The following is a 20,041-nucleotide window of genomic DNA, read 5'->3' as shown; positions in this document are numbered from 1 at the left end:
ACTTGGGAGCACTTCGACTCGGCGCAGTAAAAAGTCACGTTGGTTCTAATGACAGAACTGAGAGGGAGAGGGGGAGAGGATTTTTCAGGAGTGGTGATATTACTGCGCCTGAATGAACCGATTCTCTAAAATGAATCCCATTGCTCCATATGAGAGAGAAAGAGGACAGGGCTATTTGATGATTAATGGAGATCCTTTTGTTAATTAGCTGGATGCTAATAATTACAGAAATACAGTATATACCTTCAATGCACTGACGTTTTTTTTTAGCATACCAAATTAATAAATGACATTTCATCCTGGACAGGTGTATGCATAAGCTGTATTTGTCTGTCTAATAAAATAACAGAGATTTCATAATGCTCATCCAGAACTTTTTTCTGTTATTCTCTATTTATTGGGTGACCATGGGCCAGTCCATGAATTTCATCTTCAAAGCTCTTTGTGAACACAAATCACTCCATAACTCAGATTCCATTTGTAGTCCAGGTAATGAGTTCTGGCGAGACTGAACTTGGACTCACCTTCTCTGTGGGTAAATGGCCTTCAGAAAAATTTCATTTGTGAATTCTTTCATGCCACTAATAAAGGAGACATTCACGTTGAACAGAACCTCAGATAAAGAACCAAGAAATGAAAGCTTTAGCGTATAAGTTCTGCTGGGAAGACTCAATTGTTACGTCACTTATTACCTTCTCATCTATCCAATCGTATTTTAATACTTGTAGTATAAAAGAGCAATACTTCAATACTGTCTGAGTTCGCAGATGCTGATGCTTTCATTCCCCTCCATCCTCCCCACCACCACCAGGATGGTCCCTTCCCATACCTCGCAGGGGTCGGCTGCGCCCCTGCCTATGTCTTCAGGCAGGAAATGCAGATTCCGTACCCTCGGTTTACGAGCTACGCCAAATAACTTTATATCACATAATATTTGCTTGCTGGGCTATTAATAAATGTATACTTGTTACGGTATTTTGCCTCCCAAGTCTTTCTGGTAGAACTAACTGACCCAATGTAACTGTAATTGGGCACACAGACTCCTTCTATTCCATGTGAACTGATAACTGATACTGATACTGATACTCAGGGACGTCGTTAGGCCTATTTTAGGGGGGCTGAAGCTACCCCAAAATGTTCCTAAGCCCCCCTAAATGAAAATAAGAACAACAATAACAATTCGATTTATCAATAACCGTATCCTCATTCATATTTAGACGCAACAAATGATATATACAGCTACAAAAAATAGCCGAAAAGTCGGAAGTTGGACTGAAGTACAAAGAGTCGTTGTGCTATCAAGATGATGCACCGCACCGTCTCATTGCATTGGTGTGAACTGTGGCAGCTTTCAGAGCGTTGCAGACCGGAGCGCTGCAAGAAACTGGAGGATTCATCTCGTCTCGTCGTTACTCTAGTCTGAAGTTGAACTTGCTATGCACCCCTCCCCCCCTCATCACGGTAAAACACAATGAAACGTGCATCACTCTACTTTCGTTTTCAATAACGTAATTCTCTTCAGGGAAAACCAATCAAGGCAAACATCGAACATATCGAAAACAAGGACTCGACAATACCGCTTTTTTTTTTCTTTTTTGAAGGGAAAAGTGAGAGAGAATTGTAGCCCATCCGGACAAATGCCCTGATTAAAACAATTTTTAATATAAAAATAAAAAAAACTAGGGAATCACTGAAAACGTGAGGAAGATTCTGTTTTATTTCATTTATTGTAAGTGGCGATTGATAGCCCTATAATGTAGGCTACTGACGGTCATAGATAGCCTATCTAATCTATGCCCACGGTAACAAAGTTGCGCTGTTGAGGCTCGCGCTGTTATTTATAACATAGGCTATTATAGTTAAGAAACAATATATAGCCTAGGCTACACACGACCAGAGAGCTGTTTTCCTGAATGCCATCAAGATTGAAACCGAGACTGATTTCATAACAGTTCAATAAACAAATAATTAAAATTAAGTCACTTACATGCAATGACTGTTTTTGTTCTGTTTCAGTATCAGCGAAAATAGTTCCAAACAACAGAACAATAGCGCATCTCACAGCAACACTCAGCCGTGTTTCATTAATGAATGATTCAGCGTTTTGAACGAATCTATTGAGTCAAAGATTCAATTATCCATTCATAAACTGCCTCATTCTGAATAAATCAGCCTTTTGAACGAATCGTTTGAATGAATGACTCAATGACTCGCTCATTAAGACTGTCGCCTGCCGCCTCCTACTGGCGGTTTAGTTTCATAAAGTATCATTCTTTTCAACATTTCTTATGTGTATATTCAGAAATATTTAAAATAATCTCATTTAATACAGTTATAATTTTTCAATGTAAATTATTTAATTTGATTGGTATAACTAACAGCCTAGTGTCTTATTGTTTTAATTGAATATATTGATCAAATTTAAGAATTTGAAATGAAAGATGGAGCAAACATTTAATAAAATTAGGGAAAAATGCCCTTTATAAAGGAGTGTTTTCAAACAGTGATGTAATGAAACATTGACAATTTAAGTTTGAAGGGAGTAAAGCCTCTGTTTAGGCTATTAAGGAAATGTAATTTTGCCAAAAGAAGAACTTTTATTTTAAATAAATGTTCATTTTAAATCAGCCTACTTCAGTGTGATATGTTACCATATTATCATGCTTAACACTGAGAATTTGAATAATTGTAATGTGATGATCAGATGCAGATATCTAAATCAGAGAATATGGGCGGTTTGCGGGTGGATTATTTATTTTTAATAGTTTCGGGTGACTCAAAGTGCACCAGATTAATGAATTTATCTTTAAAATGTACAAAATTTTCTTACGGGGGGGCATGCCCCCGGACCCCCCTAGAGGTACCAAACTACACCAACAAAAATAGTGTGAGAAACACCATGATGATATACAAAAAATACAAATTTAATTACCTTATTATTAAAATACATTATTAGGATTTTACCACGTCCGCCTCGTTTTGAACCAGGAAAAACCCTGTAAAGTGTACTCTGGGGGCTAAGCCCCCCCTTTCTTCCAATCCTAGTGACGTCCCTGCTGATACTTATATGCCTTTTATGGAAGTAGTCTGCTGTACTGTTATGGAGGCTCTTGATGACGTGCTAGCCGAGGTTTGCAACCTTTCGTTTGAGAAGAACCCCTTGTTGAAACCCACAGCCCCTGAGGCTGTGCCCTGGATTTCCATCAGCTTTAGCCGGTGTGAAATGCACTGCACTTTAACGTATGTGACAGGACAGATTAAAGACTGCGGAACACAGATTCATCAATCATCCAACAAACATTAGCATCAGCTGTGTTTCTGCTCTAATGCCTCATGCGTTTCGAAAACCTACAGTCTTTTAGTCATTTAGGCCAAGCGCTGTTGTGTGAGAGGCAGAATATTCAAAATATTCATAAACGCACACATCCACACAGTCTGCCTAAATGCTTTTCATTAAAGTTTAAAATGGTTTGATGGGAAGCAATTATGTCAGAATCAGACATAATCAGCTGTTTTCAGACCAAACTGCTCTTCATGAGACAGAGCATCTGCTAGCGAGCAGACACGTTTTATTATAGTCATTCTCTTTTTCTCTGTCATTTACTATTATCTTGTTGCTTTGAAAAGCTTTTCTACTATTGTTTGGCATTCGAATGAATCAGCAGAGATGATGTTCAATAATGATGTGCTTGAGTGTGTGCATTTCTAAACAGTCATCATTCAGACATGAGCGACTTAGGTCGCATTAAGAGTTTTTAAATGTCACATAAATGGCAGGGCAGTGGTCTCTGAGCCCTGTAGAGAGTGTTATTTTAGAGGGCCTGCCACAGTGACTTGTGCTCAACCATATCACATACAATCTTACAAAACACTCTTTACTCATTCTGAATAGATTAAAGCATTCTTTGAAACAAAGCAATAATGTTTCCTCGTGTTATACTGTGTTGTTGTATTCTTAAGCAAATAAAAAAAAAAACCTGCTATGTGTTCTGTGCTAGACTAATTTAGGAGAGAAGTGTTGATTGTGTTTTAAGAAGTATTAGACAAGGGTTTCCTCTTTCTACAGTAGACAATTATTTAGCTTGTTACTGAGACACGTTTATGGAGGCTGTGGAGGCACCTCAAAGGAATTTTAATTGCAAATTTAAGTAATAGAAACAAGTGTCCTTATCTACTTATGCTGTAATAAAATAAGTTTTTAATTTCATTCCAGGGGATATCTCAGCTTTGAGCGTGTCTTAGGCCTTGTCCACACTGATACGTTTTCGGTTGAAAACGCATAATTTTCTCTCCGTTTTGGCCTCTGTCCACACTCTTTTTGTCAACAAAGACGTGACTTTTTGAAAGCGCTCTGTAGAAAGTGGATGAATTTGAAAACTACATTTTCGCGTTGTAGTGTGGACTGTGAAAATGGAGGTATTCTAAAACGATGACGCATTTTTAGTCATGTGACACACTGAACCGATATATCGATGTTTATACCGGTATTGTGCCTGTTATGTGCTATCTGTTGCCAGTGTTGTGCCTGAACGCGTTCACTGAACGATAGTTCATGAACTCGTTCATATTTTGGGCGAACGTGAACTGATTTGAACCTACTGTATTACTGCCTGATGAACGTTACTGTGAACTCGTTCATTCTGGTGTCTGTGAACGCCACGCTTTCAGTTTAACTTCGTTCAGTTAGAGTGCCAGATTTCTATTGAGAGTGAGGAGTCACGTGCCGACTTGGGTTGATTTGGGCGGGGTCTGAGCCTGTCGGCCATGATGGAAGGAGACGCTATCGGTTGCCAGGGGCAACGCCTTCAGAACTACACAGAAGCGCGACTAAACATTCCAGAGCTCTTTCATTTTTGCGCATTTATTAGGCTATTATTATTAGGCTATTTATTATTTCAGCGGGACACAGACTGATCTACGAATACGAAAAAGAAAAGGAAGAAAGTAAAGCAATGCAAAAAGATAAGGCGAAAGAAAAGGGACCTTACAGGAACAAGCTCACACCAAGCGCAAAACAGCGGTATTTAGAGAAGATAACATGAGATATAATTTGTCTTGTGTTGACCTAACGGGCGATCTTTGGTCTTGAATCTTGTTCCCTGGCCAAACTGAGGGCTAAGTGAAATTTCATAACTTTATATTTAGGCTATTTAACTTTACCGTTGTTGTAATGTTAGACTAGAGCGCTGACTTTGTATGTTTGACTGAATCGTTTGCTTTATTTCTTATTGTAGCTTCTTGTACTTTTTACTTATAGGCTACTTTTATAATGACTATTATTGATAAAACTGAAATTCAACAAAAAGAGACAGGGTTTAGTTTTGTATTTTTATTTTATTTTATTACAGTCATGATCAGAGTACAAATGCACATAATATATTGCCTGAACCATATTAATAAGTTTAATATTTTTAAAATTTAAACGAAAAGAACAATTTAAATATAACAATTTTTAAAAAAAGTTTTGTTATAAATATGCTAACGTTACGTGTAGTGAATATAATAAATATGCGTTGCCTGAACCACATTTGTGTAATGTTTAAGATTTCTTTAAATGAAAACGAAAAGAGGCAGTGTAGTGTTTTATAACATATTTCGTTTTATTGTTGCCTAAAATGTACATACAGAGATAACCGGAGTAGCAGAGCGAGCTGAGTGACGCGCGTCCTCGGGAGTCATTCTCCTGAGCTGGACTTGGCATTTAAGTCCAAACTTTGCGTACTTGCTATTGAGAAATGCCTAATGTCGGCGCTTGGCTTCTTGTGACAAACACTGGAGCAGTTTTTACTTCCAGGCATGGTAAAACAGTGCGGAATTGCGAAAACCTCCTCTACTACCGAGTTAACAACACACGTAAACAATGATGTTTTGCCGCTGGAATCCTGCCAACATGGCGGATCGGGGGAGGGGCTCTATACCGTGACGACAACTCCTCACTCTCAATAGAGAGCCTAAGTCCCACCCCTTCCGGTCGACCACCATGGGACCTTATTTCGGAAAAATATTGTATGGTAGTCAATGGCGAGAGACAACAAATATTTTGATCTCGTTTGAATTGTGCCCTGATTTACACATATGATGTTTGTCAATTTAAAAGATACATTTTAAAGTCAAGAAAGTCGCAGCTTGATGTAAAACTGCTGAGGTATAAGACTGTGAAAATACGTAATTACAAAGACTACAAACCCAGAAGGCGCACATGCGACGTCATACCTTTTCTCTCAATGAATGAAGCTAACTTTACTGAAGCTAACGTCTGTCATTTTTTCTATAGTCTTACATTATAATCGTAACGTTACGCCGTCATGCCTGAGTGTTTTGAGCCAGAATACACACATACGAGCAACGGATCTTGTGACGTACATAGTGCGAGACGAGAGATGTAGTTCATTGAGCGATTTTCACATAAAACTAAACGTTACTCTTCTGTTTTATGACAAACTGCGACTTTCTTGACTTTCATAATTACCTTTTAAATTGACAAACATCATATGTGTAGTTCAGGGCACAGTTCAGACGGAATAAAAAGATAAGTTATCTCTCGCCATTGACTTCCATACATATTTTTTCCGAAATAAGGTCCCATGAGCCGGAAGCGGAGGGGCGGGACTTAGGCTCTCTATAGAGCCTTCCAGGCCTAAAACACACCGTAAACTGGCCTAATATGTAGCGGGAAAAAACACCCAATCTGGCAACCAGCCACCAGTGACTCTCTTGTTCGATCTCGTTCATCAAAATGAACAAATCTTTTTTCGAGTCATTTCGTTCATTTAAGGGACTTTAAATGTCACTATTAACTGGCAAATTCCCAGAACACATCCACCTACGCAATCTTGATCATATTCTGAATTAAGAAATCATTATAAGCAGTCAAAAATCGTTTACAGGGAACATAAATAACTTAACCTTCCGAGTCTTTCGTTCATTTGTCACGTGACAGACGGACTTAGTGAATGGATCGTTCATGAACGACTGATGACACAAATCAAAACCAAAAGCAGCAAGGAGGCGTCGTATGAGCATTTAAACGAGTTTTATGACAAGGTCGGTGAGGGTGGGAAAAATCTGACGCATAGCTTCAGTGTTAAAACTGATAAAGTAATTGTCTGTGGTTCTATATGGGCTGTGACAATCATTTTGAAAAATAATATCTCGCAGCAAAATGAAAAAAAAAGAACTATGAACTAGTTCATTTTTGGAACTGTGAACTTAGTTCAAAATTTTGAGTATGAACTATGAAATGAACTAGTTTATTTTAAAATGTATGAACTGAACTTTGAACTAGTTCATGTAGAAAGTGAACTTTCCCAACACTGTCTGTTGCTAAATATGTTTCTTTGTAACGTTACACTCCTCATGTCACAGTTCTGCAGAGATGACAGAAAATTCACTCGCGTTTGCTGTCCTGTGTCAAAACATGTTGCGTTTTAGACCAAATTAGGCTGAGTTCTGAGTCGTCTTTTTAGTTTTGTCATAGTTACAAAAGCTAAACTGAATCTGATTACATAGTTATCTCCCAGTTAAGATAAGTCACTCGATTTAGAAATAGATCACATCATCTCACAGCACTGAAGATGTAAGACCAGAGACTTCTTTTGTGCTTTCAAAACTAGACACTGAAAACACCAGACACTCTTTTTTCTGTTATAGTGTCACTGTTATATTTTGGGCGGTCATGGCATATTGGTTAGACTAGAGAGTCAGACTTTTAACCCAAAGTTTGCGGGTTCAATTCTTAATACCAGCAGGAAAATGGCTATGGGTTACCATACGTGGCTATCATGTCACAGTCTAATATAGATACTCTGCAACTCTCCCTCATTATTCAATGAATGAAAAATGATTAAGAAAATACACATGAATAAGAAATGATTGGAGATATGTTCATTTTTCAGTAATTAGCCCTGCAGATGAAGTGCTAACTTTGATTAGCACATAATTAACAGTAACCTAGCCACTTGCTTTTCATTTAGGTTGTCCCTCTTCTCAAACCCACTGCTGTTTAACGGACCATTTCAAGAATGAAAACAGGCCATTGCATGGCTGTACATCACACAATGGCCTGCCATTTGAAACAATGGAGCATTTAGTAGGCTTCATAGCGAGCAGCTAATTATTCTGGTTGATGCTTTCCAAGAAGTGTATTAATGTCCTCTTTCTACATGGATACATCTAATACTTCACCTCAATGAAGTGAAGCCAACATTAACATTTATAGAGGATGAGGGGAGGAAAGAGATGGAATAACCAAACTGTGTCATAAATGAGCTTGGAGAATCAGGGAATTATTGTTTACTCATTATTGCGGAGATGCTCTTTAAGCACAAATTATGATCTTGCTTTGTCACTATTCTGTATATAGAACTCTAGTGTGCTCTATTCTAAATGCAAAACACTATCGTGCTCTGTCATTATTCTATAATATTTTGCTTTGCTATTCTGTAAGTTGAATGCGATTAGGCTTTGCGTTATTCTACATGTAAGAACACGTCTGTGATCTGTCACTATCTGTAAATGGAACACTATTGCGCTCTGTCACTATTCTTCATGTGAAGAACACTATTCCTTTCTGTCACTATTCTGTAAATAGAACACTATTCTCCTGCCACACGTTTTCATTTGAATTAAGCACCAAATGTGAATGTAAATACAAATTAAAAAATAACATGCAACATGGGTGACCTTAGCATGTGCACTTCTCTAAAACCCTACGTTTAATTTAATTTAGTTGAAATAAATCACTCTGATTGATTAATCAAAGCTTATCAAACCTGTTTGTTCTCTGCAGTACTCTGTTAAAATGTTATCCTTGCAGATAATACCATAATCAACCAAGAGCTCGGCAAAACAATTCCCTCTGTCATTCTTAGCAGAAATTATTATTATTATGAGGCAAATAATGTGTTTTTTGTTTTTTTATTTACCATGGGCTTATAGCGACACACAGTGGTGACATTCTGAAATACAAAGACGCGCGCGCGCGCGCACACACACACTTTGCGTTTTCATGTTTTATGGGGACATTCCCTCAGGCATAATGATTTTTTATACTGTACAAACGGTATATTATAACCCTACTCCTAAACCTACCAATCACAGAAAACTTTCTGCATTTTTACATTTTCAAAATACCTACTTTCGTATGATTTATAGGCCTAAGCTCATGGGGACCAAAAAAGATTTAGGTTTACCTGAACCACACACACACAGAGAGATGTTTTTTTTTCACTATATTAGTGAAGATATTGCATAGATGTCCATTAAATATTTAACTATATAAGTGAGAACATTTGTCCCTCACAAGTAGGCCTATAATTGAAAAAGTACACACACAAACTGAAACTAGTAGCCTATTTTTAAGGCAGTTTTTTCCAACCACTGTATTACACATAGGCAACTGGGTTAGGGGTTATTTTTAGTAATAGCCTACAGCAAGTTAGCAATAGTCCTATAGACCACACAACGACTTTAAATTGACACAGACAAATGTAAGGTAGTAATAAAATGTAAATAGTAGGCTTAACTGTCATAACTGAGAGAAGCTGCATTTTGTTTAGGTAAGTGTGTTCGCTTTAAGATGTAGCCTATAGCCTCCTATTGATAATTTTTTATTTCCTTCCCAAATCAAGTTAAAAAATAAAGTTTATTCACAAATTAGCCCAGTTAACTAAATTATTTTTGAAAGTTTGGGCGATATGTTTGAGAAGTCACTTTGCAAAGAAAACATTTTATTTTTACTTGATGGTGCATTTCATTGTTCATACAAAGCAAGTAGCCTGTACACTGTGTTCCCTGTGAATCATTGAACTCACGACCTTATCTATTTTTTACATTGTGCAGGTACTTTTATACGAAGCAAGAACATTGTGTTCCCTGGGATTAAATCATTAAACTCATGACCTTTTCTATGGGACATTTCACGTTTAGTAGTCAGAGGCAGAGGTGAGAAAGTATATGGCGTTATCTATGGCGTAAATTCTCGCGCATCTACTACGCAATTTCCTAGAGTGGGAGAGAGATTCTCGAGCGCTCTCCTCTCCCATAGCTCGCGTCATTACACCTAGATGTCTGTTATGCTGTGCAAGAAAAGTTGGCTCAGGTAGTTTGAAGGTTTTTGTGTAGACTCTATCTGCCAGGACAGCACGCGCAACTCGCTCACAGGTGAAGGAAACACCGGAGTTGTCCCGAAACATTTTCATCCAGTTATCGTGTAAAGGTCATCAGCGAACTTTTCCTATGTTTGAAACAATCGCAGTGAACATGACGAGTTTGAAGGCGTTTAGCGAGCCATTTGGTAAGTAAATCTGCGTGATCTTTACTAAACTTTCTTTGTTCCTGGAGAAAATGTGCTTTATACCGGAGTGGCAAAGTTTTTTCTCGGTCTTTAAGTAGGCTACTTGGTTTCAGTTTTTCTAATTAATGCAGTAGCAAACGATGAATACTATATGAACTAAGGTCTTTAGTTGCTTTGTAAACATAAGTAGACAGATGCATTTGCAGTTAGGATAAATATTTGTATATGTATATATATATATATATATATATATATATATATATATATATATATATATATATATATATATATATATATATGTATACATATGTATATGTGTGTGTGTATATATATATATATATGTGTGTGTGTGTGTGTGTGTGTGTGTGTGTATGTATATATATGTATGTGTATATATATGTATATAATATGTATGTATATAATATGTATGTATATAATATGTATGTATTGTATATATGTGTATATATGTATATATATGCATCTATGTGTGTGTGTATATATATATATACATACATACATACATGTATATATACATATATATGTATGTATGTATGTATGTATGTATGTATGTATATGTGTGTGTGAATGTGTATATGTATATGATATACATATATACACACACACACACACACATATACATACATACATATGTATATATATATATATATATGTATATGTATGTAAGGATGCATCAAGCGCAACTCAGGTTGACTATCTTGCTACAGCTGTAGTCTATATGGTGTGACTTCAGCTATAGGCTACGAATGCCGTGTTTAATTTTCATTTATTTGTTTGAGTTACTAAAACTTGCTGTTTCGATTTTTAAAGGCTTTTCTTCTTTGTATGTAGAGGTGGCCGGGTTTATACTGCAGGATTTGTTTGTGTTGCTTCTGCTAGTGTATGGGTGGCCATGCAGAAGAAGATCTGTGCAGAGGGTTTTGCCCTGCAGGATTATATTATGATGTGGTTTACATTTTATCTGTTCAAGTGCATCCCGAGCAAGCAGCTACACGCTCTCTGCATTCCCTGGCTGAGCAGAAACACTCATGAATAGATGCAGGCTGCACAGGTTTGGATTCGCCTGTAGTACTGACTGGGGCTAAATGTGGCACCTGTAGATAGATCTGTCCATGAGTTTTAGTTTATCTCTCCACAGCTGTGAAGAATGAAACACACTGGATTGTGAATGAGTAAAACATTTGTAGCACATACTGACATCAAATAATTTTGCATAAGCTTTTTTTTTTTTTCATTAGTGTTGGGTATTTTTGGTAGTGGGGCAGAAGAAGTGAAAATCTTTCCAGAGATAACATCAGCTCAAGGTGCTAGGCACTTTCCGGTTTGTTGCTTACATCAGAGTTTGTTTCTTGTTTTTTCCCTGCATGTACTTTCAGCCGTCACCATCATTGCATTAAAAGTGTGTTTCAGTTCAGACAGCCAACATCCTGTTTCAGCTGATGGGATTTCTTAGAAAATACCCTTTATATATCATACTCAAGTTTTCAAGGACCGTTTTTAGGAACCGCTTTATTCCTCTGAATTGTGCTTGCCTGCCTTTCGTGTGAAGCAGCGACAGTGGTCATGAACGCACGTTGTGTGGTACAACTGTGGTTAAGCTGTCTGGTGTAGGCGAGACTGGGGTTATAACTTATAACCAGTCAACGTGATCAATCTTTTCCCTCACCGGCCTTAGGAAACAGACAGGCAGATTTTTCTGTCTGAAGTCTCTACTGTCCCTTTAGCATAACTGTATAATGGAAGTTAAATTTTATTATGTTTTATCTTGAAAAAGAGACGAATGATAGAAGTAAAAAAATGCTTTATATACTTATTTTGCAGGAACTTGGACTATTCCAAGTGCCTATTATTGACCCAGTGCTGTCATCACTTCAGGGGCAGCATCATACAGTGGGGTTACTTTTAAAAGTAATGCGTTACTTCCTAAAAAATGAAAAGTAATGGTTTATATTACTTTTTCTCACCTGGGCTTGCTTGTTTGTTTGTTTTTGTTTTTTAAGAACAAAAAATATATAAAAACCCTTTCACGTCAAAAGTGAAATGAATAAGCCTCAGGCTGAAAGAAAATGCAAAGCACGCCTGTACAGTAGAGGGCGCAGCTCAAACAAACCTTTCATTCTAGATCGCAGAAGAACAGGATGCATGAGAAGAAAATTCAAAACTTAATTCAGCAATATAAACAAAAAAATTAAACCCAAATGATATTCTAAAGTAATTTTTGCTGATTATTATGGTTGAATTGGATCGTCAAAGGTCAGCAGCAAATACACTGGTTAATAAAGTGAGATTAAATACATAAAGTATATTTATGGTATTTAACATTTAATTATTGCAGGTTTGCACAAAATTATGGTTTGCATTTCACTGTTTTTCTTTATTTTAAGGAATACTGAATCTGTTCAAACTGCAAGTCTGAGGCACTTCTTAACAATTGCTCAATTGCAAGCAATTGTTGCTAAAGAATTCATATTATTGGAAATATTTCCATTTTAAAAAATAAGTCTGAACCCCAGCCAATTATTCACTTTATGAATTATTCACTTTATATAAAAAGTGAAACATAAAATCTACTTCAAAATGTTCTGATAACAGTCTTAATTTATTTTCTTAAAGGAACACTCCACCGTTTTTTTGAAATAGGGCTTATTCACCTTCTTTCCTACATTGAGATAGGTGGGCAAATGCATTTTTGTCTCAGTGCATGCATTGTTTTAGTTTGACAGGGTCGGCTCTAGCTTAGCTTAGCATAATGAATGGAATCCTTTGTTGCCAGCTAGCATGTCCTGAGTAAAAGTGATATAAAAAAAAAAACACCTAATTACTTCTTGTGGCCTGCGTATTCACAACAAGTACAAATAGCGATGCAGATTAACACTAGGCGATTTCCTAGGCAGATATTGACTTGGGACTATATTAGGGGGAAGCACAGGCGAAGCACTGCTACTTGGGCGCAGAGATATCACTATATTATATGTTGTGTTAAATAAGGTGTTTTTTTTGTTTTTGTTTTTATGTGTAGTGATGCGCTATGAAATTATTGCTGGGCAAATTAATTGTAATATTAATTTAATAATAAAAGTAGCCTAATAATAATCCTTCAGATCAAGATCATCGCAGCGGGGGCTAAGCCGGGCCTCAAGAAAGGGGAGGGGCTTATCCAGACCAAATGATTAGGGAATTCCTGCATGTCACCAGAGGAAACTGTCATTGCACAGGTTAAAAAAAGAGTAAAAATAGCCTGCATGGATAAATCGTTCACAATAGGATCAATAAAATACTTTTATATAATATGTAGGTTGAATTTTATTTCATGACGACTTTAACTCTTTACTTTGATTCTAGCATTAAAGCTCAGCGTTGTTTTGGCACAGCAAATTGGGGCGATAACATTGACTGGCATCATTGCCCCTGTGCCATGAAAGCAGAGAGCTGTGTTTGAATCTGCCACTGAATTGCACACGCACAGAGGCTTTCACAAACTCACACGCGTCTCTCACACTTCCTTCCTCTCACAGTCACTTACTCATTTTTACTAGCAATCCTGTTTCTTTAGGCTGTTTGTTGGTTCCGTAATTGTCATACAGCTTCTGAGAAGTGTTTGTGATCTGCTGCTGCTCGACTTTTTGGAATCCGGCAAGTAACTTGTATAGCGAAGGTGCCTTTTTTTTGCGACAAAACAATAACAGGTTCTTTTCGTCTTTGAAAATTAGATATTTAACTGATGATTTTGGAACTCAATGTGTGGATTTGTTTCTCTGTTTGTTTCTCACTGGTCACATTTTGTTCTTGCATATCCTCAACTTGTGCCAAATATTTTTATATATAAGTACAAATTCTGTATATTTATATTGACAAATGGAAATTATGTTGTTGTTCAGTGTGATGCAGTCTAACATGCAACATTGATGCTCCAATGTTGATGTGATGTGGTGTTTGACCTTTGGGATTTTTGTAGGGAGAGTGGCTTCTGAACCGGTGGAGGACACTGACCCCAGCACCTTCATTACAGAGATGGTATGTTTTTATTGTTTTATTTTTAAAGTAAAGTAAATGTCTTACTTTACTCTAGAAAATTTGGGTGGAGTGTTATGGATTGATGACGTTGGGTAATACCCACTGCACTGACACATCAGTTGAATCATATGTGGTGTTTAGTTTTGGTTTGTTATGACAGACTGCATGAGTTGTAAACATTGTCGTCTTTCATATTGTGATCAAATGCCACTGATTATGTAGGTTAGACATGATTTTCATACATGATATCAAAGTAGCATTGGATGGGAGGAGCAGGTTTAAAACCCACACTCTTACCTTGTTGTGTGACGCCCTCAGAGGTTTGTTCTAGCATGTTCTCTGCTCATTTATCCACACATCTGAAAGTTTAATTCCCCCCCCCCCCCCCCTTCACTGTACGCACCTCCTCTCTTCAAATGTGTCCCAACATGTAGAAAGTGAAACAAAGGTGTATTGTTTACCTCTAAGGTCTTTGCTGATGTTTTCTTTTCTTTTTTCTGTGTTTCAGTCTCTAAGGTCAAATTACCCTGTTCAGGTCACTGATCCACAAGGTATCAGAGGTATTTATTGTTTATTTATATCGTTTCTGTTTCTGTCATACACTGAATGTTTATTTCATGTCTGCTTATTGAATCAATTCTGCTGATCTCAGTTATTGAGAATGGTGACCTTTTAATGAGCCTCCACACTTTCCATGTAATCATGTTCAATTGGAACTTTTAATTGTTAAAGGTCCCGTATTATGCCCCTTTTCACAAGATGTAAAATAAGTCTCTGATGTCCCCTGAGTGTGTATGTGAAGTTTCAGCTCAAAATACCTAACAGATCATTTTTTACAGCATGTTTAAATTGTCATTATTTGGGGCTCAGAAAAACGAGCTGTTTTAGTGTGTGCCCTTTAAATGCAAATGAGCTGCTGCTGGACGACACAGGGGGCGGAGCTTCATGAGCTCCACTCAGTCTCTCAGGACAATTTCATCTCACGGAATGATGATAATATCAGAAAATCTCAGTAACGGCGTTCATTTCGAGTCGGACAATAATGCCTACAGAGTCAGATTGCTGTATAGAGATGAAACAGGTATAGTTTAGTAGTTTAATTACGGTTATTATAACGTATTTGTCATCTGCTTGTATGTATCCATTATTTATTAATAGCCTACATGTCTGCTGTCCGAATGATGATCAAACATATACTGATGAGTTTAATAAAGTTTATTGTACATCACACAAAAGATGAAGCGTCAGTTTTACTTCAGAAAATCACCGTAAGAGCTGAGTAAACACAGTAAGTAATTAGAAGTGCGCAAGTACATAAACGAATTTCGGTGGAGTTGAGGGAGCATTTCTGTGGGCGGAGGTTAGTCAAAAAACGGTTTTAATGACGTCATATAAAGAAGGAAGTAGAGGGATGTAGTCCAAACGGGCCGTTCGATGTAGTCAACTTCTGTTAAATAAAATATCTTGCTTGGCATTGAACTTTGAGCTTTATAATTTTACAGATATTATTTATACTCTAACAACAACATTACACACTAACTAAAGTTTGAAACATGGGATCCCGAAGAACGGGACCTTTAATAAAAGATCAGCAGATTTATTCATAGAAATGTGCCTTCTGATTCTCTACAGATCCTGTAACCCTACAGCTCAGCTCTCTTCCTCCTGGTTATCTGACGTCAGCGGTGGGCCGAATACGACAGGTGAGTCATGTGATCTTTTAGTTGCCTGAGATCATTTATTTGCATATAGTTGGGTCTGATCACTTTCTATCATTATTTGCGGAAGTCACATACTCATTTCTGACAACATCCTTATTTATAGATGCAAACTACACATTGTGTGGTGTGCTGATTCTTGAGCAGTTGTATGATGTGGGCTGTGTAAGAAATGTGGTTTTTGTGTAAATGCCAAAGGCTACATTTTATTCCACTTCTGGGGACTGTGCGGTTGTTCCCCCTACTTCTTGTTTCAGTTGAGTTTTCTTTAGGGGTGTGGGTTCACTTGTTCTATACCCCTTATTTGAATGTATTTGTGCTAAGTGTGATAATAGAGCCTTCTTTTTATACATAAGCCTTAACATCTATTCTTTATCACCCAGCCTGTGGAAAATGACGGTTCAGAACTGATTCCATCGGCTTCTGTTTCATCAGGTATGTATCGATGGTAGAATATTAGTTTTATATGCTACAAGTGATCACAACATATACAGTGTAAAATTAAGTGTTTAAGAAATTATTGTTTAAAAGTACAGTATGTACCTTTTTTGTTGTTGTTCAAAATGTACTTAATGAGCAAGTACAACATGAATCTATATTCCAAACCATGTTTTTATCTTATCCTGAATCACTACGGTACACCTACCATGCCGGCTACCATGTTCTTCCGCAAAATTTACATAGTGTACCTTTTAAAGTCCCCCTTGTGGTGAAAATCAAGCTTTTAATGTTGTTTATATTTCTATGTAATGTTTTAATGTGCTTTAAGACAAATCATGTAAGTCAGCATAATTGCTGAGTATTTTCTCCTTAAAACTGCAGTGAAACAAAGACATTTTGAAATCGCTGTTGTTTCTGATGTCACAAACTACATTTTAACCAATCACGTCAACATGTGATCATCAACGAGTAGATCTCTGAGCTGGTGTGAGTGAGTGGAGGCGGGGGCGGCTAATTTGCATTTTCATAGAACCGCATATACTTAATGAGGCTAGTGTGTAGAGTTAAATTCAAGTTATTTTAAGGCAAGAAGTTTGAAAAAAAAAAACGTTTAAATATGTAATTTTGGTGATTAAAGATGAGTTTTAAGGGATCAAATTATTGACTACAGGGGGACTTTAAAGATTAGCTTTAAGTGAGCATTAGATGATGGCAAAGGTAAATCTAAATTGATTCAAGCAAATGAGCATGAACAATTAGCTGATTAATAAATAAAAAAAATCTCTAAAATCTGCTGATATGGTATTGTTACAATGTACGTTGCTTTCCTGTGTAGTACACATTCACACTAAAGTTTCAACAATGAATTTAGAATTCTGTAGAAATACTTTACTGAACTGAAATCGTGCATCAAAAATATTTAAAGATTATTTTAGATATTATATATAATGGTAACACTTTACAACAGGTCTCATTTGGTAACGTTAGTAAATGCATGCACTCAAGTAACAGTGAGAAATATATTTTTTAAAAGCAGTTTTTTTTTATTGTTATTGTATGTAAAAATATAGTTCATTGTATGTTCATGTTAGTTCACAGTGCATTAATTAATGTTAATAAATAAGTAAATAAGCATTCTCTCATTTTAATAAATGCAGTAGAAATATTGTTCATTGTAGTTCATGTTAACTAATGTAGGTATAAGTATTGTTACTGTTGGATTAAAAATTTGGATATATCCCATAATGTCTGCTTTTGTTTCCCCACTCTCTAGACTTTAGTAAAGAACATAAGTCCTGTAAGGAGTGTTTGTGTTCTGCCCCTCCACCCAAAATCAGTGACCTGATGAACGACGAAGACCTTCTGTACACCCTAAGGCTGAAGCTGGATCCAACTCACTGCACTGTCAAAAACTGGAAGAACTTTGCAAGCCGCTGGGGGATGAGCTACGACGAGCTCACGCTTCTAGAGCAGCGCACACACGGTGCCACTTACCAGAGTCCCACTCAAGAGTTCCTCCTGCGCTACAACCAGAAACCTGTCACGGAGCTCACCGAACTTTGCCAGCTTTACCAGCGCATCGATGTGCTACGATTGCTCCAGAGGTGGTTGGAGAACGACTGGCCCTCGCGCTGGCAGAAGGCCCATTAGCTGGGACTTAATAATAACTGGACCTTAATGAATGAAACGTGTTCGTAGAATCTGAAATTCATGGACAGCAGGTCAGAACACACACTACTGAACAGTGGTGGTACAAAGACAGTGTTTACAAGGTTGTACACTGGACTTAGTTTATTTTGAACTTTTGGCTGATTTCATCTCTCCAAGTTTCACAGATTGGTTCACATCTTTGAAATACAGATATTAGCTATGCGACTGAAGGGTGATCAACAATATGAGCAGTGGCGCCTCAGCACTTAAGGAGGAAATGGAAAGACCACTCAGGTGTGACAACATGTCTGGAAATTATCTGTCATACACTGTTTAATTTATTTTTAATACAAACAGCCATCTGTGTGTTGTGCCACTGGTGGTGGTTTTATGAAGTGTCCTTTGAAACATTTGTGATGTTGAGTCATTTGAGATGGTTTCTCACCTTTAGTCTTGCCTGCATTCTCGTAATGGCCTATGAATCATTCACAAATGAGTGGCTGGTCAGGACACAAAAACTGAATCTCCTTCATTTCAGCTGTAGTTCAGCTTTCTATAAGTTCCTATTGCAATAAGGCATTTATATCCCAGGAAATTATGAGGTTAGAGGTAGCTCATCAAATCACATACAAATTACAGCTATTTTGCAGTTGATTCAAGTCTGTAAAAAGTAAAACAACATAAAAGACGAGATTTGATGAGGTAAAAAAATGTTTAACCTTGGGATTTATTTAATTAAATATAGTTCTAGCTACAGGTATATGGTACAGGATGGTGTGCTTTGATTATTGGCCTTTGTCTGTAAACCATTTGTTGAATTAAATGCAAGATGTAAGAAAAGTTTTACTGACTATTTATGGTACACTAAAATTCGTTCTGCTCGTGTTCTATGAATGAGACTCATTCTGTAGGGAGGGTTTGTGAAGTAGCCAGTTAAAGATTCAAAATTTAGATTTAAGTATCATAAAACATTTTGATATATATTCAAATTCCCATTGCACTGCTTACTGAGCACTTGAATTTAGTATCACGGTTGGTATAAATGGCACTTAAATTATTTTTCGCCCTATTATTAGGAGTCTTTAAGAAAGATTTAGTATGTCTCAGAGAAAGGAGCCGTAAAATAGCAGTATAACTGCAGAGAACCGTGGATCTGGAAGTTGATGGAACTTCAAACTGTCTGAGCTGTTTTAAATTTGGTTATCGAAAATAGTTTAAAAAAATGCAGCTGGTTGCGGTTTCAGAATTCATGGTCAAATATCAATCACAATGCAGGTAATAGGGTAGGTTTTGACAACATTACCTCTTCTAAACCAGATTATTTTTGTCTTCTTTAAAAAGTGTTTGGTTTTGTGCTCTGTACTCTACCTAGCTTTTAATTTCCTGTGTATGAATTGTAAAGCCACATCTGTTTGTGTGCATCAGACGTTCTCTGTAAAAAAATAAAACATTTATATGCACGGTATCTAAATATTTGTTAAAATTGTTTGTCAGTAGGTACAGAATGTTTTTTTCATCAACAATACATTATGAACTATTGGCATAGTTGATGTCAGAAGTGGTGAAAAACTAAACAAATAACTGTAGATGTTTTACTGCTGTACTGCATCCATTTTTCATATCCTTATAGGATCTTTTTTTAAAAGTTTATATTTAAAGCATCCGGCATAACAGTGTGACATAATCAGATCTGAAGTAACCATTAAAATAAATTAGCCATGTGTTGTTCATGATAAACTTTATTAAAGTATTTTAAGATAATTGTGCCTTTGTAAATATGGTAGGCACATGGTTAATAAAAACATGCCACTTTATTTTGTGGTTTTTAATAGATGTAAGAAGTGGACTTGTTTGGTGTTTTTTTTTTCTCTTTCTCTTATTTTTTCAAATTTTCAATACTTTGTAA

The 20,041-nt window shown here is 36.7% G+C and overlaps 1 protein-coding gene across 4 annotated transcripts; it reads left to right on the top strand.

Moving 5' to 3' along the window:
• Positions 1-9,981: 9,981 nt before the first annotated feature.
• On the top strand, positions 9,982-19,967 carry edaradd (EDAR-associated death domain). 4 transcript variants are annotated; one of them, XM_081393756.1, is made up of 6 exons: positions 9,982-10,294; positions 14,268-14,326; positions 14,835-14,886; positions 15,959-16,029; positions 16,428-16,479; positions 17,759-19,967. In XM_081393756.1, exons 1-6 carry the CDS (start codon positions 10,237-10,239, stop codon positions 18,133-18,135), a joined length of 669 nt encoding a protein of 222 aa, XP_081249882.1. In that variant the 5' UTR covers positions 9,982-10,236; the 3' UTR covers positions 18,136-19,967. The 4 variants fall into 4 exon arrangements, with proteins under 4 accessions (XP_081249882.1, XP_081249883.1, XP_081249884.1 ...); XM_081393757.1 differs by having other exon boundaries at positions 10,005-10,294; positions 14,835-15,407; XM_081393758.1 differs by lacking the exon at positions 9,982-10,294 and adding an exon at positions 13,891-13,945 and having other exon boundaries at positions 14,835-15,407.
• The last annotated feature ends 74 nt before the right edge of the window (positions 19,968-20,041 follow it).

This window comes from Scardinius erythrophthalmus (genome assembly GCF_964197995.2).
Source record: "Scardinius erythrophthalmus genome assembly, chromosome: 19".
Taxonomy (NCBI): Eukaryota; Metazoa; Chordata; class Actinopteri; order Cypriniformes; family Leuciscidae; genus Scardinius; species Scardinius erythrophthalmus.
The sequence above is the reverse complement of the archived record's forward strand: the minus strand, read 5'-3'. Positions and strand labels throughout refer to the sequence as shown.